Consider the following 27,425-nt stretch of genomic DNA (forward strand, 5'->3'; position numbering starts at 1 on the left):
GTCAAGGGCATCACAGGTAACTTTGTACCACTTCCTACTGAGGTCTCTAGCTTTAGTGGAAATGGCCGGTGGCAAGAAGATGGTCAGGTTAAAAGGGATTAAGTAGTGGTCTGACCAGGTAAGGTGTTGAGGGGGCGAAGTGGACATGCCCGACATATTCCTGAATAGGAGGTCCAGAGTATGGCCCGCGCGCTGGGTGGGACCAGGTACCCTCTGATCAAAGTTCATGCCTGCCAGGGTATCCACATGAGAGCTAGCCTTCAAGTATGCGGTGTCATCTACATGCAGACTGAAGTCACCCAGAATAGTAAAATGCGGATGTCTCAATGAGAGGTCTGCAATGGTCGCTAGAAGCTCCGTGAGATAGGATGGCGGTGTGCCGGGGGGGGGTTGTATATCAACACCCCCACTACTATCAGGTGTGTTGCATCAGAAATGCTAAAATACATGGCTTCAATAGGGCCAGTATTTTCCAATTTCCTGGACGTTATCTTGCAGTGAGAGCGATGGATAACAGCGATCCCGCCTCCCAATTTAGCGCCTGGGCGATTAATCCCGACAAAATGGTAATCCGGGGGAATCGCCAGGCTAATATCGGGATTGAATGCGTCTTTGACCCAAGTCTCGGTCAGAAACATCAGGTCCCAGGAGTGAGAGGTCAGGGAGAGCCAAATATCGCCTGCGTGTCGTGGGCGAGATCGACAATTCAGGAGACAGGCTTTAACCACTATTGGAGTTTTATTGAGTTGATCTTCCCTGCCCCCTACGCGAGGTCGTTCAGATAGAGGGGCGAGGGATAATGAGCAATCCTTGCAATTGAAACGGCTAGTTAGCTTCCGGGATGGGTTGCAATGAGTGCTGCTGCAGCATATCCCTGTCCTAAAGGCTAATAATTGAGACCTCGACCAGCCTGTTCGCAACCTTGGGGGGCCACCGGCAGCATGGCTGGCGCTGGTCGCGGAACAGGCGCGGATGGCCGAAGATGGCGCCCGATGCACGCCTCCGCTGCGCGAAGGAAAAGGCATCCCCTTAAGTGCCTGGAGCGCTGACCCCTGACTACACCCTCCCTAAGCCGGAAGTGTTGATTGCCCGCCCTGCCTACCCTCCACAACAATCGGGCAAGCCCGTGGTGGACCGGGGTAGGGGCGGAAGGAATGGAGGTACGGGGAGCCCAGAGCATGATGCAGATATGAAACAACAGAGAGTAATTTTAAAAGTGAAACGGTCAAGGTGGCAATTTAAAAACAACCTGTAGCAGCTATGTGAATGTATGCAAAAAAAAATGCAAGAGCAGACCACTGCCTACTCCAATAAAAAATGAAATAGATGTTTCCTTTTTCATTTTAAATGCATCCTGTGTTCCTTTAAGTAAAACGGGCTGCATTAAAAAAAAACGTCTTCATCTAAAAATCACTGGAAGTGCTAGCTGTTCCCAATGGGGTCGCAAATTGCACCTGCTGCGTGAATATTAATAATGCAGGTCATTTGCGACCCCAATTGGAATCGCAAACAGTGTCTGAGACACTGTTGTAAATAACATTTTGCGAGTCGCACTTCTGGCCCTGAGACTGCTAAACGCCGCAGAAAGTCTGGCCAAACATATTAGCAATTACTGAGAGAATCAGACCTGGAATGACAAATTCCCTGGTAATTCCTCATTTCTTAGTAGACCATAAGTGTCCAACTCATTATGGGCTGGAGTTTCCTCAACTCCAGAGTTACCAGCATCCCTGTTATGAGTAACTCCAGGGTGGAGAAACGCCAGTCCATTTATCGGGCCTCTCACAGTGAAGGCCTGAATGGGGGAAGTGCCGCCAGGGTTAATGGAGAATGGCCACAATAGCTATGGTTCAATGGATAAGTTGTGCAAGGACTGAAGAAGTGCTGCCATGGCAGGGACTAAACAAACAAGTGCAGCTACAGCCAACCTAAGAGCTCTAATCCTTTTTTTATCTTCTATATGGAGCTAGAAAAGCATGAAAACAAAAACATGATGGGTGGGCATTTTGAGCCGTGTATATGTTATTTTAGATTCAGATCAGGAACATTTATATCAACCAATCTTGAAATTCTGACACAAAATAATGATTTGGGAACAAAACAAGAATTTCAGAATATAAATTAATTAATCAACTATTGATTCATCAATAGGAACAAAACAAGAACATTTATCAGAATTATAATTATAGCTCCCAAAAGAGGCAGTCCTTCACATACCAGGCTGAAGAAAGCTGGGTTGCTGGCCTCAAACAGAAACGGTTACATATGGATGAATGAGAGTAACTTTCCATAAGGCAATATTGAAGATGCAAATACCCAAAGTACTGAGTCCTGGCTTCAGAGTTCCTAATCACCCCTTCAGTGGCGGCCCCTCCATAGGGGTGTCGCTCCCCTGCTTTCTCGCAATGCGAGAAGCAGAAACATAAAATGGTAAAACTACCATTTTATGTTTCTGCTTCTCGCACTGCGAGAACGCATTAGTGCCTGGAGTGCCTGGTTGTGGGAAGGTGGATGGGCGGTCCTGCTCGAGGGCAGGGGTGGTAGTGGCTTGCCAAATGTTGTGGGCCCTGACTGCTTTTGCCGGCCCCTGAGCCGACCAAAGCAGTCATGCGCACTCTCCCTTTTCTCTATGTAGGCTGCTTTCATGCAGCCTACAGAGAAAATGGCACGGCTGGGGCGCTCTCCGCTGTGCAAAAAACTGGTACCATGAGGTTGATCACTGGTCCCTGCAGCAGACGCCTACGTCCACTGAGCCACCAGACCCGGCATATACACATCTCTCTCTCTCTCTCTCTCGTTCGTTTTCAGTCTCTCTCTCTGTCTCCCTCCCTCTTCCTCCCTCTCTCTACCTCTCTCTCCCTCGGTCTCTCTGTCTCCCTCACTCTGACTGTCTCACTCCCTCTGTCTCATTCACTCTGACTGTCTCACTCCCTCTCTCCCTCTGTCTCACTCACTCTGACTGTCTCACTCTCTATCTGTCTTCCTCTCTCTGTTTCCCTCTCCCTGTTACCCTCTCCCTCTCTCTGTTTCCCTCTCCCTCATTTTACTTCCCTCTCCCACACTCTATTTCCCTCTCCCTCTCTCTCCTTCCCTCTCTCTTTACTTCCCTCTCCCTCCTTCCCTCTGTCTCCCTCTGTCTCTTTTCCCCTCCCTCACTCTGAGGTCTCCTTCACCCTGAGGTCTCCCTCCCTCGCTCAGTCTCCCTCCCTCCTTCGCTCTGTCTCCCTCCCTCCGTCGCTCTGTCTCCCTCCATCGCTCTGTCTCCCTCCCTCCGTCGCTCTGTCTCCCTCCCTCCCTCTGTCTCCCTCCCTCGCTCTGTCCCTTCGCTCTCCCTCTGTCTCCCTCCCTCTCCCTCGCTCCTCTGTCTCCTCCCCCTCCCTCGCTCTCCCTCGCTCCTCTGTCTCCCTACCTCCCTCGCTCTCCCTCTGTCTCCCTCCCTCGCTCTTCCTCGCTCTCCCTCTGTCTGCCTCTGTCTCTCTCTCTCGCTCTGCCTCGCTCTCCCTTGCTCTGCCTCTGTCTGCCTCCCTCGTTCTCCCTTGCTCTCCCTCGCTCTCCCTTGCTCTCCCTCGCTCTCCCTGTCTTCCTCGCTTTCCCTCAGTCTGCCTCCCTCCCTCGATCTCCCTCTGTCTGCCTCTGTCTACCTCCCTCGCTTTCCCTCAGTCTGCCTCTGTCTCTCTCCCCCTCTACCTCCTCCCTCTCCCTCTTTCACCCTCTTCATCTCACCCTGCCTGTGTGTGCCCTGGCTGAGACAGCTTCCGGGCACACACACACACACACACACAGCCGCACCCGAGCACTTCACAGGTATTTAAAAGACCATTCACATGTTAATAAGGCTTTGTTCACCTCTTAAGCCCCTACAGCTCCACTCGGACTATGGTGGGAATCGCCCACCTCCACAGAGCAGCAGAGTCTCTTGAGTTGCGCTGCCACAGGGGTGTTTGCTGACACACTTATATATATTGAAACACGGGTACGATGTTTGGACGGTCCGCGGGCCGCCAGGAAAGGCTTGCCGGGCCGCTGTGTGCCCGTGGGCCGTACTATGAGTACCCGTGCATTAGAACTACTGCAGAGTGACTTTGTAAACTGAATGAAGTAATTTTATTTCACGCTGCCGCGAAAGCAGCACAGTTACAGCGAATTTTAAATAAGGTGTGGTAAAGAAACACTGTGAGATTCCCCCAAGATAGTGAACGATTGTATAGATATCTACCGGCAACTAAACCAACGTAGTAAAAGTATAAAACTTTTTGTGACGGGTTAGGATAACCTAAAACAGGTTAGGCTACTGTCTGGGCAAAATATTTGGCAGAAACGCGCAAAATCCCATTCGAGAAAGGAATTTTGCACGCGAAACGAAGACGCCAGGGGTTCGAGAAACTCGTCTGCCTCGCCATATTCCCAGCTCAGGGGCTCAGTTCGCCGACTGCCACTAAATGCTCAAACATTCACAAAGTTTCGTAATTCATGACTTTTGTTTGGCGCCTTTTTTTCTCGGTTTCGAACATTCTGCACACCTCAGTTGCTTTGCAACTGCTACTGCAATCCGCAAAATAAAACACAAAAGTCCTCAGATCTATATGTAAATAAAAGTGAATTATGTTTTGGAAAGTTTTCTTTTTTTATGCTGTATATAGTTAGCACAGGTAGTCAAGAGTCTTGTGAAGATTATTTTAACCAAACATGTACAGATTCTGTACCATGAATATGTGAGAACACGTTGCAAAAGTGAAAATGCATCTAAAGTAGGGCAATGTAATCGAGGTGAAAGTATACCGAGGAGTTCAGACCTATGTAAGATGATGAAGGGACAGATGGGGTGAGGGCAAAAGTAACTGTGTAACAGCACATAGGGCGTGATGTCAGATTGGTGGAGGCATATTGGTGGCCGGGACACATGTCACAGGGAGTGAGCGTGCTCTGGACAGTAAAAGGCTCTATAAGAGGGCGCGGCTACCTTAAGGGGTTAAAAGCCTACTAATTGGCAATAGGGGCTAAAAACACCATCCAGGTGAGTTGGCACTGGTGTGTGGGGGTGAGGAGATAAGGGGGGGAGATGACACACAAACGGAGATGTGAGCACTCTAGTGCGAACATAGTAGACAGAGGAGAATACACTACGGTGTGAGGGCACGGGCAGCGAGGAAGGGGCACTGAAAGTTCAATGGCACTCTACGAATTATAAAGCACACCGGAAGACGGGGGCATACTTGTACAGCGTAATCACATATTCTCTTTCCACCATTACAAGGTGCATTTTTCATCCTTTTTACATTTTAAATATTACAAAATGTAAATGTATCTGTTGTGCAGCTGTCCTCGCGCTCTCACTCTTTAAACATGTGAAGGAAAACTGCGGCACTCCCCGGGAAACAAAGGAGCACGCTTAGACTGTACTGCCGCAGTGGTTCCCAAAGTGTGTGCCGCGGCACCCCGGTGCACCGTGATGAGAAGCCAGGGGCGCCGCGCAGGATGTGGGGGGTTTGAAATGCCACCTTCAACACGCATCACAATCGGGCCCTCCGTGGTGCCTGTAAATCAATCGCCGCAGGCTATAGCCAGTCTCTCCCGTTCGCTTGACTTCGAGAACACGCTGCTATCAGAAGAACTGGACCTACTAACATGAATGTTAAAGGATATATAAAGATGAGGAGTTATGGTAAAATACATTCATGTTTGTTCCGGGGCTAAAGCAAAGCAACATTGCGTTACACACTTTCCAAAGTTATTTTATTTGCATGCGTAGTGGAAAGAGTGAAGGTAGTCCACCTCAGGAGGATGAGCAGGCGCGGTTGTAGGACAGTTTTTTCAAGAGATAGGTTGTAAGGAAATCTTGTAGAGTAGGAGCTCGGATCTGACTAGAAAAGGTATTTCATAGGAAGGGCTTAACATCGATTCAATTCCTGACAGCTGTGAACCAGTACGATTTTTTTCTGCTGTTTATTTTGAAAGAATGCAAGATTATGTTTTGTGAGGCATACCACTGCCCTAAAACTTGGACGTAATCTTTCAAACACATAAGCACCATAACATTCAGAACAATGCTCCCTGGGTCCATAGTCTTACACTGCATCTATCCTCCACACACATCCTACAACATTCATAGGGTAAAAATGTACACATTGTTTATGTCTCCCATTGATGAGGTGAAAGACTAAATTGTGGGTGGAGGAAAGATCAATTTAAAGACTAGGCGGGCCAGTGGGCAACTCGCCCTGGCAGGTGACCGGTAAAAACACCTGTCCTGCTACTACAATTTGTCGCTGCCACCACTGTCAGTCTTCCACATCCTGGTGAGCTGACACAAGTCATGCTTCATTAAGGAGGTTGCACATGGCTTGTCCCTTCAGACCTTAAACCACAGTTCTGGGTCGCATTCTATGCTACAGAAAGTTTTTAGCAAACACATATATTTGTGTGTGGTACACTGGGAATAATTTCCAAGAGACGTTGCCTCACTATTCAATTAGAAATAACTTTTAAAAAATTGATAGCATACTTCATTATTTTGTCATTTTTACACATACTAATTCTGTCGGGACAAACATTCCACCTCATTACTACCAGTTAAACAGCCAAATACATAAATAAGCCATTGAAAGACCTTTGCCAAGTGTCTTTCCACACGTGGGAACACTTATTGCCACATTTTTAGTACCTTTTGATCTGTTTGAGGTAGAAACTATGTTTTGTTAACATCTGCAGACTATGCAGCAGATGGTGAATTATGCAGCTCATCCTTAATTTTGCAAAAAACAGCAGCTTCAGCAAAATCACATTATTCCAGCGGCGCTTTTGAAAACACAAACTCATGCAGCTAGTAGTATGACATGTGAAGTACTCCTACATTTATGTAAATGCAGGGCTTTAAGTGGGATGAAAAAAATGGGGGGGGTCTCAAAGGGACGTGGCCAATTGTAACGCGGGCGGGAGGAATGGGCAAGATACGGGTCTTGGTTATTGAAGGCTTTATTGAGGCGTACAGGTAGTCTGTGCAGGTTTTCCTAAGGAGAAGAGAACGCCTGTGAGATCTGCTACTACGCTCCGCTCCACACTCGATCTTTCTCTCCGGTCTCCTCCTACACTCTGGGTGAACAAGCACACCCGGCTGTTCCCTGCTTACGCATTTGACGTGGCGGCCTCGTCATCAGGCTCCACCCACTCGTCCAAGTGCATGGAATTAAAGGGCCAGTGGATCACCTCACCGTCGTAGGGGCTCACACTGTAGTCCATCGAGGGAAGTTCGTGCTGTGAAGGGCAAACAAGAGGGGAGGGATATTGTGAGTACTCCGATGGAGCAGCCGCTCCGTTACACCGATGTAATAAAGGGCGTGGCTTAAAACACTTAAGCAAAAAATCTGTGCTTAGCATAATTTACTGCCTGACCCACCGGTAAAAAAATGGTGGGAAGCCACATTCAACTGCCAATTTGGTCAAGGGAGCCACGGGTCAAAAAAGTTTGGGAACCACTGGCCTACAGGTATGTAGCTGGTATAGTGTCTGTCCTTTGGAATTGCGATCAGGCTTTATTTTAGTGTATTGTCTGTACTCTGTGTGTGTTGCTTAGGTATGTGTTTAGTAGAAGTTTAGTATAAGTTTCTTCAAGAGTGTAAGTTTCGTGTCAATGTCAGGATCGAATTGACTGCTGCCCATAAGCAAGGGAGGCCAAAAATCCGTGGTGGGTGAGCTGTGGCAGATACCACGGCGAGATATCATGTAGTTAGAGCATCAGTTGATAACATGTAACGCCACCAGGTAGAATTTTCTGCAGATATTAAACTATCAGTGATTCCGTCACTTTGAGGCCAGGTAGAGTGGCTGTCCTTTTCCTCAGACATGGGTGATGGGGTCTTGCAGTAGCAGAACGAGTCGTTGGCGGTGCTGGGGAACCACCAGAGGCCAGTCCACAAGTCGCCACGGTAGTGGCGAGGAGAATGAGGAGGAGAACGTGGATCTGGCACAGGTACTGGCTTATCTCATGCGCAGGTAAATCCTCTTGTGTGAACTGTCTCACACTGACAATGTGGTACAATAATATTATTTCACAACAGGTTGGAGCAGGGAAGGGCTATGTAGCATAGTCCAAACTGCACTTTTAAAGTCACACTGCTGTGTGCGCACAGTCCTAGATTATACAGTTGTAACTGTGTCAGACTCTGGTCAGTCTGTTATAGCTTTATGACCCCGGGGCATTATCTGGCAACAGCAGGTCCTGGGATGTATACTGTAATAACCTGCCAGTCATCTTTGTCATAACCACTCAGTACTGGTTTGGACCCGAATATGTCTTCTTAATCTATAGCGTTCTGCAGACGTTCCTACGCCGAAGTCGCCCGAATGGATCTGCGAGTAGGGTTTCATGCCACCATTCGCACAGAGTGTCTTACCTCATCCCTTGCACTATCACTTAACACCTCTATTGCTCTAATCTAAACCCAACCGCTAAACATAACTTTATCGCCAACCTTATTCCTGTTAAAAAAAGAAAGTATGGGTGGGACCGTAGCCCCAGATGATTAACGTCTCTGTGTGCACAGGAAACTACGGAGGCAAAAAACACACACATGCTAATGCATCTCAAGATATTGCGAAAAGGTGATCCAGGTATGTAGTTACGAAAAGTGGTATTCCTTTTTTAACGTAGAGGGCCCTCACTCTCAAAATGTGGTTTTCCAAACCAGTTATTCATAAAAATGCTATATTTGGATCCCCCTTTTTTTCAACAATTTGCGGTAAATATGTTGTGTAAAACCGACCATTTGAATCTTCTTTTTTCAAACTTTTCTAGCAGGGGGAGGACCCCCACCCCCTGCACCCTCCTTTTTCAGTTCGGGCTCGCTTATTACATTAGGGTACAACATTTTTCGCCTCACCACTTTTAAAATCCTCCAGCCGCCCATGTGAATCCCATGACATCTAGTAAAAATGTGTTAATGTTCCAGACGCAGATTGGGTCAAACAAGAAAATTCTCACCTTTGTTCTTGCCCGCCAGCTTGTTCATCAGGTAGGACTTTCCAGTACGATAGAGCCCCACAACGGCCACCACTACCACGTGATGAGTGATCTTGTCCAAAATCTCTATGGCGTCTCGTTTCAGTACAAGTTCTCCTTCTGCTGTGTTTTCAATGAGGCACACAGGAGCTGGCATACTGACCTGGGCAGCCATTATTTCTTACAGAGAAGGTACTGAATGGACCAGATGATGATGATGCAGGACACTGTTTTGGGATCTGTCAAGAAAAGGAAGCATTATTATAATAAGCAATATTGTGACTGAACAAACAGCACTGTGAGTTAGCTACGAGTGTGCATGTATGTAATAAACAGGGAACTAAAGGATTCTTCAATATATTAACCCACAGGCTGCACTGAATCCTAGGGGCGCTTCTACGACATTGCCTGCATCCTACTAGCATACCTGCCAACTTACAAATTAATGCCACCATGTGGGGCGGCCGGGGCATTGAAGGGGGTGGGGCCTCATGCCAAGAGCTAGGGGGTTGGTACTCTGCCCCTCACCAACCTCCCAACACCCATCCCTACGTGCCTCTCCCAGAAAAATAAAAAACAAAGGGTCATTGAGGCTTCCACCGAGGTCCTTATGTGTTTTCACGCCTCTAAAAGTGTTTTCCAGCTCATTTTTGTCTGCCAACGTGTGATTTCAGGTCCACACCAGGTGACTGTGTGAAGGGAGCCAAAATTGTATGACACACGGTGCCATTGAGTGAGTTGGCAGGTATGTACTAGCGAAACCTACAAATTCATGCTGTTATGGTTACAGTTTTGCTTGCAACAAAGGTTTCCATACATGTTCCTTTCAGATCAGAGGCATGGCTTTATGCCAAACAGTTCCTTTATCAGTCCAATGTTGGTGGGGGGTCGCTACTTTTTCACCCGCCAAAGAAAACCGTGTTTGCCTATTTATCAGATGGTTTGAGCTCTGTCTTTACAGTTTCAGCTGATCACAGATGTTACAATGGAGGCAGAACTAAAAGAGTGTGGTATTTACTGTGACATGGGGAGTTTGCCACCAGAATCTCCTAGTTATTTATTGCCCCTGAACTCAGAATAGGTGCAGTTTATCACACATAGTCTGAAGCCACGAGGAGTTTCATTTTAACAAGTGTACTAATCAGAATCCACCCCTCCGAAAGTCAATAAGCAACAAAGATGCCATTCAATTTTTCTTTTATCTTGACACATTTCCTGTCTGTTCAAGGAAAGAGATCACATGTCAGTTTGTTTTTTTACTAAATGCTGCTTGGAAAATGGAGTTTATTTTTCTTTCTCTTATTACAGTGAGCATTTTTTGTCAAGTGAGTTGCCTGAAAATGTCAGTTTCTTTTCTAATACATAACATGTAAATAGCCTGTAAATGAATAGTTGAAAAATTCAAAACATCAGGTATTTAGACAGCACATTTTTTTGCAATTAAGAACTGTGATGCAAAGATTTAAATAGGAGCAAAACAAACCAGAAGCTTTACTTGGTGATGTGCAAGTGACACATATTTGCAGAAACTCGATTCTCAGGTGTGAGAAAGTGCCCTCTTTCTTGCATGGTATGCCCCCACTTTTTGATGAATTGCTGATGTGCTTTGACTGAGTGTGTCCTGGGCTCCTGTCACTCAGGTACCCAGGGCCTGTGTCCCTTCCCTAAAACTGCATTGAAGCCTAAACCCAATTGGCATCTCCGGCGAGAGGTAAGCCCCTGGTAAATGGCACCACAGGTACCCAGGGCACTGTGACCAGAGAAGGTCCCTAAGGGCTGCAGCACCTATTGAGCCACCCTTAGAGGCCCTCTACCCTGACACACACACACACTGCCTTTGTAAGCTGCGTGTCTTGGTGCAGAACAAAGTGAAGAGTCGACATGGCACACATCCCTGTGTGCCATGCCCACAAACCACTGCCTTGGCATCCATCAGTCAACCCTCTAGCTGGGTGCCCTATGCCAGTGGTGAGGGTACAGGTGCATGAACCCTGTACCCCTACAGTACCAAGGTCCATTCCTGGCCACTGTAAGTGCAGTTCTGCCATTAAGAGTATATGGTGCTGGGAATTTGTCATCACGAACTCCTCAGCACCATAATGTCTATACTGAAGACTGAGAAGTTTTGTATCAAACTTCTCAGCACATTAAACCCACATTAATGCCAGTGTGGGATTTAATGTAAAATGCATGACAAAGGGCATCTTAGAGATGCCCCCTGAAACTCGACCAATTCCCAATGACCTGACTGAGTGACTACCGAGGCTGCCACCACCAGACATGTTTCTGGACCCCTGGGTCGAGAGCCTGCCGCTCTCGGGGGCCTGAAACAATGCACATCCTGGGACGAGGTGCCAAGCCTCCTCCCCCAGAATGGGCAGGGTTTACGAAGGAGAAGCTTCAAAGGCATACCATACCGCCTTTGTTAGCCTCTCCAGACCACTTGCTGTACTCCGCAACTGGTCCCCACAGGTTCTACCCCCCTTTGGGCGGGAGACCCGGCGGGAGAAACAAAGTGAGGAGGAGAGGTGTGCCCACCTCTGCCAACTCCACCCCTAAGGTGGGGGAGGTGAGGTGAAGCGCAACCTTGAATCCCCGCTATTTTGAAGATGGGGGGACCCAGCCAACCACGGACAGGCTCCTTCCCATCTCCCACTGGAGAATGCCAGAATAGGGGGTGAACCCATCCCAGGGAAGGGACCCATTGGTCCCTGCCCTTTACCTACTGTAATGCCCTTAAATGTAGTATTTAGGGGGACCCTGAACCTCCTTCCTCAGATCCAGCAACCACAAGAAATGAAGAATGAGAAAAAGGACGAAAAGCTGTGCAGAGCTAACAAGAGGATGACGACCACTGACTTGGCCCCAGCCCTACAGGACTGTCTCCCCTCAAACCTTCTCCTACAAAACCCTAGTGTGTCCAATGGTGAGCAACCTCAAAAACCCCGGAGGACCTGCCTGCATTCACTTTCCAAGCGGTTTCTCCCGTGAACATCGGACGTGATTGTACTGCAGCCAGCAACCGCAAATCCAGCCCACTCTAACCCCGCCCAGCCCGGCCCGAGTTTGAGTGAACAAACACAACAAGAAGGTCCCCCTGGTGATCCTGACCCGAGATCTGGTGACCCCTGACCTGCCTCAAACCTCCAGACGAAGCCTGCAGCCTCAATCCAGAGGACCCCACGTACTGCGACCAGAGCAGGTAAAAAAATCCGATATCCCAAGGCACCCTTGCACCCGACGCCCCACTGCCTTGTGTGCCCAACCCAGTGGCGCCTAACCATCCCTCTACATCACTACTTACCCCTCGAAGTGTTGGTCGCTCCAGGAAGATCCTCGTCCCCAGCCTGCAGTGTTTCTATGTCCCGAAGAATCTCCATTGAAATCAACAGGGCACCGGATCTCAAAACAGCCCCTGCACCCGGCCGCACTAGTGCCGCTGAGGGTGCCCGTTTTGTGATAACTTGGTCCCAAACCTGCACTGAGCTTAACCCTATGAGCTTTGCTCCCGCAACCAAGTGGCCTGCTTGCCAGCAGCCACCAACCGGAGTCCCCCTATCCTCTATAGGATAACTTTGGGCCTCAACACTCTGCACCCGGCTGCCCGAGTGCCGCTGAGGGTGCAACAACAGTGCATCACTGACCCTGGTAGACCCCTGAGTCGAACCCCAGGACCCTAACTCCATAGACCAATTACCTACCTGGAAACCGATAACCACTTTTTTCTCATCGAATAACACTGACACTTTTTCTCCCAAAAAGTTACTAAGTGTCGACTTTTGAAAACTACAAATTTTCCTTAAAAATCAGCCGAATAACAACCATGCATTTAGGATCCTGTCCTGTGTTAGCAAAAGTAATCTGAAAAGTAATTAACTGCATTTTACTTAAAAAGCCCATTTATTTGAATGTACTATTCCTGCAATGTGTTGCAAACTGCTCACTTAAAACTATAACCAAAACCAGTACAAGTTACACTGCAATTTTGAACTGTGTTCATACAAGTAATTTATTACTGAAAAGTATTTTTATGCTTACCTGTACCAGGCTTGCTTGGTTCTAGAAATAAAACAATAGTCAATGCAAGGACACAAACCATGGGTGCACTTATGAGACTTTCTTTAATAATTGGGCCCCTAATTTGATCTGGCGTTGACTATGACCTTTTGTGTTTATTACAATTCTGTCTCTGTATCGGCTGGCTTCACTGTGAGTGACAGCATTCTGCTCTTTCACAAGGAGCATATCTGCACACAAAGTAGTTTTGTTCAGTGCAAGTAACTACTGTAACAGTGTGTGATTTTTTAGACCAAAAACAGTTTTTGCTTTTGCCAATGTTTATTATAATGGTGAGGGCCCAGCAGCTCCCACACCAATAAAGTTTTGCAAAAACCATGCCAAAACAAGTCACACATTGACAAAACTAAAAAGCTGACCACCAATTTCAGCCATATTGGCTTTGACAATGCTTGTTTATTTTTGTTTCCCATAATCTTATCGAAACTGGTTACACTGATTCTCCATTATGAATATTTTTTGGGAAATACTAGCATGCATCAACACGCTACTAAATGATACAGCAAAGAAATTGTACTTGAAATTTTACAGTACTATAGCAAAATGTTTTTTTCCTGCTTTCATTTTTTTATGAACATTTTATATTGAAAGCAAAGAATCATCAATCTTGTTTTCAAGCTTCTGCAAATATTTGCATCAAGTCAGAGAGCATTATGGGAGCATTATACATAGCCTCATGTTGCTAATCTTTGAAAACGTGCGTACACATTTTTATACTGAAACCACTGTCAGAAGTGCAGTCAGAGCGTACAACATTTACTTAGAGTGCTCACCCTAATAATAAAGGCTTACAACTAATGAATCATAAATACAAGTTTGAACAGCATTATCATATGGCCAATAATATTATCTTAACTGCAGACAGTGCCCTTCCCTGATCCATAAGAAATCTTTTTAATAAAAACTTTTTAATGCATTTCCCTGTTGTATTACATTTACTATAATAGGCCAATAGGGTCCGGGGTCTTTTGACTGAGTGTGTATAGCTGGCGAACTGTGTCGTGTAAGAGATATGAGAGAATACTAGGAGTTATTGTGAGTTTTCTGATCTTCCCAAGAGAATTTCACAATTTTTATTTACCTGTGGTACCCCTTCTCTTGGCCAGTGGGGTCGCTCCCTTTTTTTCAAGCCACCCTGAGTGACCCAAGTAAACAGGCGACAGCAGGACTGACACTGCAGAAGCAGTGCCAACTGTACAAACTCAACTTTACCCTCACCATGTGTGGCTAGTTCAAAGCACTATTTTTAATATATTCCAGTCACCTCTAATGAAAGCCTCCTGGGCCCAGACGGCAGGCTGCATAATATAAAAGGTGAGGACATAAGTGCAAGCTCAAATGTCCCTATAGTAGCTTTTTCCATTAAGGGCTACTATTAGTGATCATCGGTCCATAGGGTAACATGGGGTGGCACCCGGTTAACCTAGAAGCTGCCAGCTCCATTATGTTACAGCCGAAGTATGTAATGTTTGGTATCAAGCAACTTGCCTCATCACCCCTGACATGATTCTCATGTCAGAGTCGATATGGAAGGCACCCAAGTTCCTACCTTAGAGGTTGCCTAAATTGAAAGCTGCAGGCTTTCCTGTGCTCTGGCTGGCAGCCAACAGCTTCTGCCACCAAGACAAGAATCTGGACCTCTGCTAGGAGGTGCAAACTCTCCCAGGAGTCAGTAGCAGTGGCCTGGCAGGACGGCTAGTGAAGTGGCACATCAAGGTGGTGAACTTCAAATCTTACACTGCCTCTGATATTCATCCAGGCTGCCATCCCAGAGGAGGAATCAGCCTTTCCTCTGCACAAGGCACATTTGTATTTGGACGGGGGGGAAATTGTGTAGTCAGGAGACGTACACCCTCAGAAGGCTAGCCACACCCTAGGGTGGGTTACCTGGATTGTACAGCTAAGGAACGTTCCTGCCATTTTTCGAAGTGGTAGAATAGAGGGTTGTGGGTAAAAAAGGTATCACACTCCCCGATGTGGTCACTTCAAAGGCAGATTAGCAGCTGGAGCTAGTAGCCTATTGCCCACTTGCACCAACACCTCTAAATCTAGGACATAAGGCACTCTCCTGGCACCTGACCCTCAGTTCTGATTTAAATTGCAAAAGTGGACAGAAAAGAAGACCGCGTCTGCGACAACAGGACCTGCAAAAAAAAACAAAGGCTTGACACTTTGCATCTAAGGCAAGCATTCTGATACTGCATGACTGTGACTCGTCCCGGACCAACAATCAGTTCCCCCGGATACAGGGACCCATTTGAGAGCCAAAGGCAAAACCAGACTCCCTTGGACTAGTTGCACTAGTCACCTGCAGTCCGCAGTTAACCAACGTAACAAAGAATCGCTGGCCATCAGACCCTCTGAGGACAGGCCCAAAAGTAGATGGTCCAGTGAATTGAGGGAAATGTAGTCCTGACCTACAGCAAGTTTCAGGTAACTACCATTTTCCCCTCACCTCTGGACATCGAAAACAGCTTGCTGACCTTACCGCTGCCAAGGCTTGTTGGTGGTCAGTCCGGCAACCACCACCTTCACTCGACATGAGGGAACTCCACAGCACCTTCACTGCCCACAGCAATGGCCCCGTTGTCGACTTTTTATACCCGTTTCCATACCCGCCCTGTTTAAGTGGTAAAACCAGCTCCTCTGAGGCTCCCCTGTCAGCACCAAGGATAGCCAGGAAAACCATAAATAAAACTGACTGTCATGGCTTCATCCTAGGACCCATATCACCTTAAACCCAAGTGGGTTCCACACAACTCGACCTGCAAGTGACTGATCGTCACTAGTGCTTTTTTAGGTCGAGCCTGTAGCGAGACTTTTTGTAAGGGGCTTTGAAAAGCTCACCACACGCTTGTGCGTGTGGTTTTGTTTTCGTCACAGGCTACTGGCTTTTGCATGCGTCTTTCTGAGAAAGGCAGCACGCAGTTGGGCAAAGGCAGGCGCATGTCCTGCCTTTGCTCCGCCCACGGCCTATTGCTTGCGGTTAACCGCACAGGCCACATCTGTTTTCAATTATCGTGCACAGTTACGTGGGCGCGATAATGCAAAACAGATGTCTCGCTGTGGTGTACGCACGCGCACCACTCTCGTGCTTGTTTTGATAAACTGCACTCCTTTTCAGGCACACCAGATGCCATAGGCTTTACTTCGAAAGACCACTAGATGGCGCTTTTGCACTACGCCCAAGCAGTTCTGTGCCAGCTTACCCCGCAACTCCCCTTTGCCGAGTACCTGGATTCAATTAGAAATAACACTCTAAATGCTGGTAAAAGTTAACAATACTCCCTAAATAAAAGCCGAGCTTTAATTGTGGTGTCTGTGTCGATACTATTGATCTGGTACGCCAGCATGGCTCTGCTACCGCAAGATAAGGCTGCTCTTAATTTAACCCTTTAACCGAGGCGGAATTGCGAAATAAAAGGTGGGCGTGGTTCGGACGGCCCCCGGCCGTCCTCCGCACACGCCCACCGTAACGTCGGACGCCCCCCGGCCGTCCGACGCATCCAAGGGGTTAAACTGTCCGGACAGCCTGCATATGCATCAACAAACCAGGCGTGTGAGTTCTTGACTGTGTGCAGACTTCTACAGACAAACATACATTTTTCTTAACATTTCCTCCCAATTGTTGAAGCTGGTTTAATTCGAAGACGTCGATGCAGCTACAGCAACAGGCAGATTATGAAACATAATAAACCAGCCCATCAGAAAAGATCACTGTATCCTTGCCAAAACAAGCAATCGTATTAGGAAATAAGCTGGAAACAGAGCCCAACGTGTTGTCTACAGTGGCAGGGGCGGCCTTAGGCATGTGCAAGCTGTGCACCGGCACAGGGCCACCAAACCCCAGGGGCCTCCACGCCAATATATATCCTTAATATAATAATCCTCTGAGGATGGATACATATTTGCGTGGCGGCCCCTGGCAGGGATCTGGTGGCCTCCGGCTCTGTTCCACTTCCTAACACCCTGACTCCCCCTCCTGAGCTTCGGGGAGCTCCGCCCCACCCAGACCCCCTCTTCTGGGGCCCCCTACCTACGCTCCCTGCCCAGGACCACCATGAGCCTAGAGCCGCCCCTGACAGTGGCACCGGAAGGGCAGAGAAGGGCACGGGCCATCCAGGGTGTGAGGAGAGCCAAGCGGGCCGGACACAGCTCTGTACACCCCGGGCTACAGCTGCCTGACAGACGGCTTGGAAGAAGGCCAGACCTCGCTCTCTGCTGCCAGCAAGCCTGGGGTCAAATTTTAGATTGCCCTTGAAGTGCTGATTAAAATGGCCTTCCCAAACCGCTTTCAGATGTGATGAAGTCTTTGATAAGGAGATTACTGTATCCCTTCTCGCCTGTAGTCTCTGCAGGCCTGTTCTGCCAACCCCAGGCACCCACTACACAGCTCTTAAGACTCCAGTTTGGGCCAACTCGATACCTTCCTGTGGGAAGGAATGTACACTTGACAGCACACCTACTGAACAACCTGACTCTTCTATAGTTTTAGACCACGGGGTACTCACGTTTTCTTAACAGATGAGCCCATTACATAACTTATTCCCATATTATTGACCACAGAAGGATGAACGTATTAATGTGGCCTGCACTAACTAACTTGCTGCCAGTAGATCACCTGGGAGGGAGACCCCACTACACCTGGGTCATACACACAATAATTAGAGGTCTGGTAAAGACAGGCACTGCCCTCCCAGGGTGCAAGTAGTTTAGCTATAATAAGTCGCCTTTGTGATCCTAATATGTGTTCAACATTTGAGTATTGTATCATCTGTTAAGGTGATCAATGCTCCTTGTGTCCGATCCACGCTATTCAAATACAAACACTAAAATGAACCGTGAAGTGAAAAAAATCAAAAGGAAATGCAAGCAGGTGCCTTTTACCCGATGAGCGTCGAGCAGAGGTAATTCAATTGGGAACCTCACTCTCTGCAAGGCCCACTGCTAATGTGTGATTCTGCAGCCACAGCATTTGCAGCATAATTATGATTAGCCGCATTTGCGGCATAATCTTCATCTGTTGCATAAATTGCACATTTTAATATGCAAAAAAACAAGTTTCTATCTTAAATGGATGAGATGTTACTGAAAACGCAGTGACAGGTGTTGCCGCACAGTTCAACGCCCTGTGCAAAGGTTGACGGGGGCCTCTTTAAGTTCTTTATTGCTGTTGTTGAGTGTTAAACAGTTACTAATGAAGTGAGGCCTTTGCCCAGAAAGAGTAAACTTGTAAAAATGACAGAAGTCATACTAATACAGAATGCTGCCTAGTTTGCCTTTAATGCCACATAGTTTAGTAAACCCTGCTACATAATGTGGTACTTTCCTGTGTCGTAAATCCAGAGGCCATGCAAGAGGGCAACAGTGACAGAGGCGAAATAAACTGGGTCAGCTGGCACCAGCCAGAGCCGTTTCCCGCTCACTCGGCGAACAGGGCCTGATTGCACCACTGCCCGGCTTCCTCATTTTGTAGTAGGCCGTTGTGAAACCGGTCGGCTTTGTGTTTTCTGTTCCTGATTTGTTAATATTACATAAATGGAAGGGGTGGGGTTAGCTTAGCAGTCACTAGGGGTCTCTGTGCTCTGCTTGCCACTTGCTCTTGCGAGCCCAGCACCAAGATAGTTTCCCTCCCTCACCTCAGCCAGGCGAGGTGGGAAGGGCCAGCTCCTCCCCCCTCCGGTACATTTCTTAAGAACCACAACACCCACCCTACAGGGCTGGAGTGCACACACACCGGTGTAACCAGTGGCATGTGCACTCTCTGAAGCGTCAAAAGGTTAGAAGGTGTTTTCGCCATTCTCTTGGCCCGTGGCCTAGTCAGGGCACAAGTCCTAAACAAGCATTGAGATAGCCAATAGGCCTCGCCTTTGGGACCTTATAAGTGTTTAGCCATGCAACCGTTAATGTTGTTGCAGTAAGGATATTGTGCTGCATAACTAAATACTTATAAGGTCCCAAAGGCGGGACCTATTGGCTATGCCAATGCTTGTTTACAATTGATCACAATGCTAAGGTTTTCCAGTATTGATTTGCATGGATCTGTTTTTGCTTCTAAAACCCATAACTCTAGTTATACACATCCGATTGACTTTGTTTTGGTATCTAAATTTATACAAAAATCTGCTTTTATTTTTATAGATTGGTGTCAGATTTTTTTTTTGAGTCCCGACAATTACTTAACGTTCATGTTGGTTCTCTGAACACATGTTCCTCTAGTAAAGTCTGACTGCTCTTTGCCACACTACCAGGATTGAGCTGAGGATTTATTATTGTAAATTCAAGGACCATCTTTGGGGCATTGAGAGAGTATTACATAGCGAAGCCTAACCAGCTTTACTACATGGTATTTTACTTTCGTACACCACTTCATTAAAATGCTATTAGGTACGGAAATATATTTCTATTTTTCTATTTTTTTTAAGTGTACAGAGTACCGAGCTAGTACCTAGGAACTACCATGTTTTTAAAGAAATTTACTTTTTTTCAATTCTTTTTAGTTGGATGCTAATTCCTCTGTATTTCTGTAGTACTCCAAACACATTTTTATGAAGAATTAAATATATAAAAAGTTTAAAATTACACCGTAGAACACTATATTTCTGAAATATAGTTTCTTTCAGTATTTTATTTTGTCACTTTTTTAAATATATTTAGTGTGGTAAAAAAGATAGCAACTATCTATCACATTTCCCCACCTTTCACCAGTTTAAGTGGTAATAAGTAGGAGAAAACTATAAAACCTAATACTTAGCAATATCTAAGCCACTCACCCAGAACACAGGGAAAGTGACTTTAAAACAACGTGGCTTCCAGTGAAGGCAGTCATTAACCAATCACATAATGAGATGTCATCGTCATATATCACTGTGTTTTGTGAAATCACCAGGGTCCGGTGTAAAATATTTCTTTAAGGGCCCCCTCCCCAAGCCTCTGCGAGGCCCTAAAGACCACATCCCCTGAGGCCGATGTGTAAATGGGGGGAGGGGGACACGTGTTAACACAACATTACTTCACATTAAAAAAAGCCCTAGAAATTCAATGAATAAAGCAAAAGTTAAAGTGACGCTATAGTCGGGTGAGAATTTTAGAAAGAACGGATGAGGGACAGAATGCTGAACAAATCAAACATAACCCCCCAGTCACAGATCTGGGTTTAATCCAATGTTTATTTGCGTAACATGCCATCCCAGTTTGGACCCAGCCATATGCAAACCTATCTTGACCCTGCTCCCCATGGGAACAGTCCAGCCCGAACCGCCAGGCCAGGTCCTCCCTGGACAAATATCCTGGGACCAGTTTCAGGTTATCACCCCTCATCAGCCAGGTTAGCTTGAATCCAGTGGCACAGCGAGCATTAGACCCATATCTGGGTATACCACACCCACTTAGGGAGATAAAAGCAAACGGAACAGATGATGGACGGAGTGCTGAACAAATCAAACATGAACCCCAGTCACTCGTCTGTGAATAACCCATTGTTTTTTTGCTCACCAGACCACCCCAGTTCAGACATATGCAAAATGAGCTTTCCTGCTCGCCATGGGCACAGTCCAGCCCGAACTGCCAAGCCAGGTCCTCCCTGGATCGGAAACCAGTATCCTGGAACCGGTTCCGGGGTTCCACCCCTCATCACCAAGGCTAGCTAGAATCCAGTGGCACAGTGAGAACTGGACCCACGTCTGGGCATATTCTTACCACTTAGGGTGACAAAAGCAAAAAGAACAGATGATGGACGGAATGCTGAACAAACCAAACATTCACCCTCAGTCACAGATCTGGGTTTAATCCTAAGTTTTTTTGCTCACCACGCCACCCCAGTTTAGACCCTGCCATATTTACCCTGCTCCCCATGGTAATTTCAGAGACAATATAATTTTTTTAACGTACAAAACCACTTACATTCAACAATTACATCGTAAGTATAACTTGTGCTCTAAGGTAACTCGTGCTCTGGCCATGCACTGCTAATTACGCCAAATATTACATCACTCATGACATCATTGATAATATCACCGCACCATCTGCATTTAAATTAATTATGAAAAAAACTGTGCAATGAGGGGGAGCGAGTCATAGTTACTTGAGATTACTATAACTGGTAAATTTCAGTGGTTTGTCACTGAAATGCTCTCCTAACTATAACGTTACTTTAACCTTTGTTTTTTTCAGCAGATTTATATTTATATGTCATGACATGCAAGACAATTTTGCGGCCAACAATGAACGAAACTTAGAAATAAAAGACATAAGCATGGTTCCCTCTAATTTGTCCCTGTGTGTGGTAGTGAATCGTCTCTGGGTACAGCAACCAAGGCAATGTGCATCGAAGACATGCGATAACACGCTTAGCAAGTAAGTGGGATACCAGAATCAGTGGTATTTGCCGGAGGTGAGATTACCCAACATTTAACCCAAAATGACACCTCAGGGTTTAACTATTTTCTGACCCAAAACCCACCTCCTCCCCCCCCCTCTCAGCAGTCAACAATTGATGAGCTGACAGAGTGAAGGAATGAGTAGGAGTGGACCCTACATAAAGATATCAGACCGCTTAGCATACATTGTATTGTATAGCAGTTACGTGTGTATACCACTTACTAACCCTATCGAGGTGTTGAAGAGCTTTTTGCTCGGCAGCACACTGCTCTAAGAACCCACATAATTGGTTAATCCAGTGGTTATTGGTTATTGTTCATACTGGGTTTAGTCTTGTTCTTTCAAGGAGACGATTCAATGTATTTACCCCAGTGCCTTTGAGGAGGATTAAAATTACTAGCATTTATGAGTTATCATTATTGGAAAGTATGTGAGTTAATATGAATGGTCGGGGGATTAATGGATGAGTTCGAGCGATTGCAGATTAGGCATTGTTAACTTGCAGGGGTTGTTATGTTTGAGATGAGGTGTGGCAGTTAGTACACATACAATTATAGAGAATAAGGCAAACATACACGCAACTTAAAGTAGGCCTTACTCAGAGAGGAGGCATGAAGAGGATGCAAAATAGGTGAGTGCCATGCAAAGAAACCAAAGGTGCGGCGACAATCTGAAGTTTTAAGTCAAGATCGAAATGTTCATGCAGGGTTTCAGGCACATATAGCAAACTTATGAGGTAGGATGCTCTTTGGGGATGCTAAAATGTAGAAAGGAACATCTTTATTTGCATGTGAGAGTCCTATATTTGCCACTTTTCATTGGTAATAAAATCAGGTACACAGTCTGTCCCTTGCTAGGCTTCTGCTAAACTACTGCGTCAACATGGACAGCTGATCAGCTCCAGGATTGGAAGTGTAAAGTAATTGCTGATCACTTGTACAAGGACATATCAATATCTTTAGGCTGCCGTAGAATGACACAGTAACCTGATGATCAAAGCAACATGAGAGAATAAACAGGATAAATAATTCAAACATTGAAAGGAGATTGTGCAAATGCCCATGTCTTCTGAAGTGTACCCTTAACAGTTGACGAACAAAAGCTTTGCCCATGTACCAAAGCAAAGCATATGGATGTCACTGGTTTAGCATGGCCAGGGGATGGGGATAGCTTTCCAGACAGTGGAAGTGCATTACCTGCATTATTGTAGCTGGAGGGAGGAGATCAGACACTAAGGTGAGTAGGGCAAGACCGTCTGCCTTTAGAAATTCTAGGAAGTCTTTTGTTTAACAAGGAGATGTAGATTGGTCACCCTGAGTGCCATTTGGTGGATGACAGGGAGAAGAGGAGAGGTTTTGGTGGGGTTCCAGGGAAGGACATTTTAGTTAGGTCTGTCCTTTGTCTTCTCCTTTTTGCTGCTTCAATAAGGGTAACAGCCAGATGCTGCGATCTCACACTTGAGTCCATGTTGTGGGGGCTCCAGCTGGAATTCAGCCCCAGTGCTTCCTACTGTGAAAAAGCATGTTTCATGATGGCAGCCTGAGAAAGATAGTAGAAGTCTCAGCCTAGCACACGGCTCATGCACAGAAGGAACAATGAATGCAGAGGACAAGGCAAGAGCTTTGGTGTTCAGGATTTAATTTCTACTCCTAGGAGTGAAATCATTTACATGGTCCTGTGCAGGTCAATGTCCTACCCGTGTACTGTAAGTGGAGAGACGAAGACTCTGAGGGGCATATTAGCAAGAACCTCATTAAAATTATCACCGTTTTAGCGGCAGGAAACTGCCGCTAATACGGCGATAATGGGCTTGCTAATATGCATTATAGAATTCCAATAGAAGCCCAGGTTAGATGTGCAGGAGATCTAACCTGGGCTTCTATTGGAATTCTATAACACATATTAGCAGGCCCATTATCGACGTTTTAGTGGCAGTTTCCTGCCGCTAAAATGGCGATAATTTTAACGAGGTTCTCGCTAATATGCCCCTGTGTTAGCAACTGTCCTGTATATAACCTCCTGATGTTGCACCTGACCAGAAGCCAGTCCCCTGCCTCATGTAATTGCATGTTTCCTTATTCGAAACAAACACTATCACTAGTTGAACATCTGTGCAAATAGTGTGAGGCTGCCAGCACTGCGTACTTTGCACTTTTGTAAACTATGCTTCAGAAGTCACCTTTTCTTAGGATATAGGAGTGTGAATGTGTTTAAATACAACACCCTTTGAATCCTGGACTGTAGAAAATGAAGGATTAAACTTAGAACATGACCTGAAAGGAAAAAGTGACTACAGCCCCTGGACTTTCTGGGTCAGATCTATTTACTGTTGTTAACCACAAAGATAGCCCCACAAGATAACGCAAAGATGCATTTCTAACCACTAACTCCAAGATCTTAAAGTGTCAGGTTGACTCAGCATTGTGCCCTTATCAGGGCATTAAAAATAGGAACCCCGTTACTGAGTTGGAACGTAAATGGGCTGGGGGACAAGCTAAAACGTACCATGGTATTGCAGTTCCTCAAGCGTCACCAGCTTGATGTCGTATTGTTACAAGAAACTCATTTGCTGGGCAATAACTGCCACGCCATGTCTAGATATGGCTATGTGCTGGCAGTCCACTCTGGTTTCACCACGGGATCCCGAGGGGTGGGAATTCTGCTCCGACGCACCTTCCCCTTCCTTCCTGACCACACAGAGATTGACCCGCAGGGGCGCTTTGCAACGCTCTCGGGTAAATGGGAAGGGCGTAGACTAACCCTAGTGTCCACATACATTCCGCCAGGTCTACAGTCACAGGCATACGCAGACCTTGGTAAACTCCTTCTGTCCCTCCCAGATGGGCAACTATTCATAGGGGGGGACTTTAATGCAGTGGTCTCCGGTGCACTAGACAGGCATCCACCCAGGGATACGCCTAAAGGACAGAGATGGTTGGGGGACTTCTTAGAAACGTTCGGCCTTACCGACATATGGCGCCTAGCTCACCCCACGGACACGCAATACACCTTCTTCTCTGGGCCGCACCACTCCTTCTCCCGCCTAGATCACATACTTCCTCCTTTGCTGCGAGATACAGTTGTGCGTGAGGCAACGCATCTGGCGATAGGCATTTCTGACCACTCGCCGGTCATGGCCCACCTTACCGTGGGCGATAGACGGGAGGGCTGTGTGGCGCCTATCAACGCCTGGTACCTCGATAACAAGGACTTCCGTAAGACGCTGAACCTCTCCATAACCAACTACTGCGTCAGCAATGACAGCTCAGTAGATTCAGCAGTCACACCATGGGAGGCCTTTAAAACAGTCCTGCGGGGTGAGGCCCTCTCAGCCATCGCTGGTGGACGCAAAGAGAGGGAGGCGCAGCTGGCTGCGATTGAGACTGACCTGGGAACACTGTAGGAGACAGCGCGAACTGAGGACACGCCGGCGGCGCGTCATAGACTGTCAATAAAAAAGGCGGAATACCAGGCGATGGTAACCGAGGCAGCGAAGAGGATTACTGCCACCAGGGAGGGTAGGATATACGACCAGGGAGACAAGGCGGGTAAACTCCTGGCGTGGCTAGACAAGAAGCAACAGGCCAGTAGAGTGGTGGCCGAGATTCGAAAGGCGGACGGCACGGTCCTTACTGAACCGCGAGATATAGTCGCTGAATTTGCTCACCACTTTCAAGCAGTCTATAGTCGGGGGTCTGACCACCCCGAGGAGAACTCGGTTGCACTGCTTAGGGATCTTAGGATTTCGACCCTCTCTGAGGCGGAGCGGGACCTTCTGGATGCGCCGCTCACCACTGCAGAAGTGGAGCGTGCGATCCGAGATCTTCGTTCCGGTAAGGCACTTGGACCGAATGGCTTGCCAATCGAGCTTTACAAGCTCAAGCCTGATAGTGTCAGCCCCTATCTTAAACGTATGTTCGATGAAAGTAAGACCAGGGGTGTGCTGCTGCGGGACCAAAGACTAGCGACTATTGTAGCGATACATAAGGAGGGGAAGCCTAGGGAGCAGTGTGCCTCGTATCGCCCCATCTCCATGTTAAACGCGGAGCCTAAGATTTTAGTGAAAATACTGGCCAACAGACTCCAGCCGGTCCTCACTACCCTGGTCCACCCGGACCAATCAGGCTTTATGCCGCACCGCAATACGGAGCTTAATCTCCGCCGGCTAAACGGGGTGTTGGGGAGATGTCACACGATAAAAGAAGATGCAGTGGTATCGCTAGATGCAGCAATGGCCTTCGACATCCTCGAGTGGCCATACATGATGGCGGTTCTTCGCAAACTAGGTTTCGGTCCTGGCTTCATATCATGGATATGACTCCTCTATACAGAACCGCTAGCCCAAATGGTCGTTAACAACAAGGTCTCTGAGGCATTCACCCTGGAGAGGGGGACGCGCCAGGGGTGTCCTCTTTCGCCCCTTCTGTTTGCCCTCTCCCTCGAACCGCTGGCCACCTGGATTAGACAAGACGTCTCCTTGAAAGGACTTAGTTGGACAGACGGTTGGGAGGATAGAATCTCCTTATACGCCGATGACATCCTCCTGTACCTATCGCGGCCCCGGAAATCGACAATCGTAGCTCTTGACATTTTCGCCAGCTTTGGCAAGAACTCCGGGTACAGTATTAATTGGAACAAGTCCATTCTTTACGTTCTTCACGGTCCCAACCCCATACTCCCGCGTGACTGTCCCATGCAGGTGGCCACTGAAGGATTTACATACCTAGGGATTTTTATATCCAAGGAAAAGGCCGCCGTTTACGAGAGGAATTTGCTTCCGCCCCTCCAAAGGCTCAAGCGCGATTCCACCGCCTGGCGAAAGCTGCCGATCTCCCTGTTAGGCCGGGCAGCCCTATTTAAAATGATGGCGCTGCCCCGGTTCCTCTATGCCTTACAGAATTACCCTGATCTGGTCCCGCCCTCCTACTTTCATGCTATTGAGGCGACGCTGAGAAACCTCCTGTGGTCTGGTACCCCCCGGATAGCTCGGCAGAAACTGACTCTGGGGTGGTACGATGGGGGTATAGCCTTGCCGGACATCCACAGATGCTACTGGGCCGCACATCTCTCCGCTGTTAATCAAGGTACATATAGCGCTGGTAACGAACCAGGATACTGCATGGATAGGTGGCTCCATCCCGGGGGGAATTACGAAACAGCGCTGTATTCGCGGCTAAGCGGACTCAAACTGACGGGGCCTACCCTACACACGGTACAACTGTGGCACACCGCCCAACGCAACATGGACTGGCACAATGTCCTAACCATGGCCACCCCGCTCTGGGCCTCCGAGCGACTGGGTCACCTGGGTCGTTCCAAGGGATTCCAGAAGTGGGACCTCATCGGTATTTCCCAGATAGGAGACCTCTGGGGTACTGACGGAGTTAAGCCCTTCCCATCCTTACAATCCACATACGAACTGGCGGACACCGAATACTTTAGATACCTCCAAGTCAGTCATACTCTGCAGAAAAACATCCCACATGGTACGGTGCCCCCTCAGTCATCCCCCCTAGAAGATAGACTGTTGGACGGTCATATACCGGACCATGTGATCTCACTCACCTATAAGAAACTGATAACCAGCCTCCCCGACCTACTCCTGGGCCTCAAAGGGAAGTGGGAGGCGGACGGTCTGGAACTAGATGAAGAGGAGTGGAATAGCGCGTTGGCCTCCCCTAAGGAGGTGGCTATCTCCTCAAGGCTATGGCTCATCCAACTCAAGATCCTACATAGGGTGTACATATCAATCACTAGACTGCAAAAGATGGGAAGGAGCGAGAGTGACGGGTGCAGGAGGGGGTGTGGAATGGTTGGTTCCTTCTTTCACATGCTGTGGAAATGCCCATTATTACAGACATACTGGGTAAAGGTGGTGCGATGCATGCAGGAGGTGTGGGAGGTGGAGTTGCGCCCGGAAGCAAAGCGCTGCATACTGAACATATGGGAGCCGACGGACCTGCCGGCTAAAGGC

The 27,425-nt window shown here is 47.4% G+C and overlaps 1 protein-coding gene across 1 annotated transcript in view; it reads right to left on the bottom strand.

Annotated features, from left to right (window-relative positions):
• The window catches only part of LOC144791798 (guanylate-binding protein 1-like), a 246,677-nt gene that overhangs the window by 192,412 nt on the left and 26,840 nt on the right, over nucleotides 1-27,425 (bottom strand). Inside the window, exon 2 of the mRNA XM_078666568.1 lies at nucleotides 8,978-9,234. Coding sequence (XP_078522694.1) covers nucleotides 8,978-9,170 — 193 coding nt within the window. The 5' untranslated portion in view covers nucleotides 9,171-9,234. The remainder of the gene's footprint in view (nucleotides 1-8,977; nucleotides 9,235-27,425) is intronic.

This window comes from Lissotriton helveticus, chromosome 11 (genome assembly GCF_964261635.1).
Source record: "Lissotriton helveticus chromosome 11, aLisHel1.1, whole genome shotgun sequence".
In the NCBI taxonomy this organism is placed as follows: domain Eukaryota; kingdom Metazoa; phylum Chordata; class Amphibia; order Caudata; family Salamandridae; genus Lissotriton; species Lissotriton helveticus.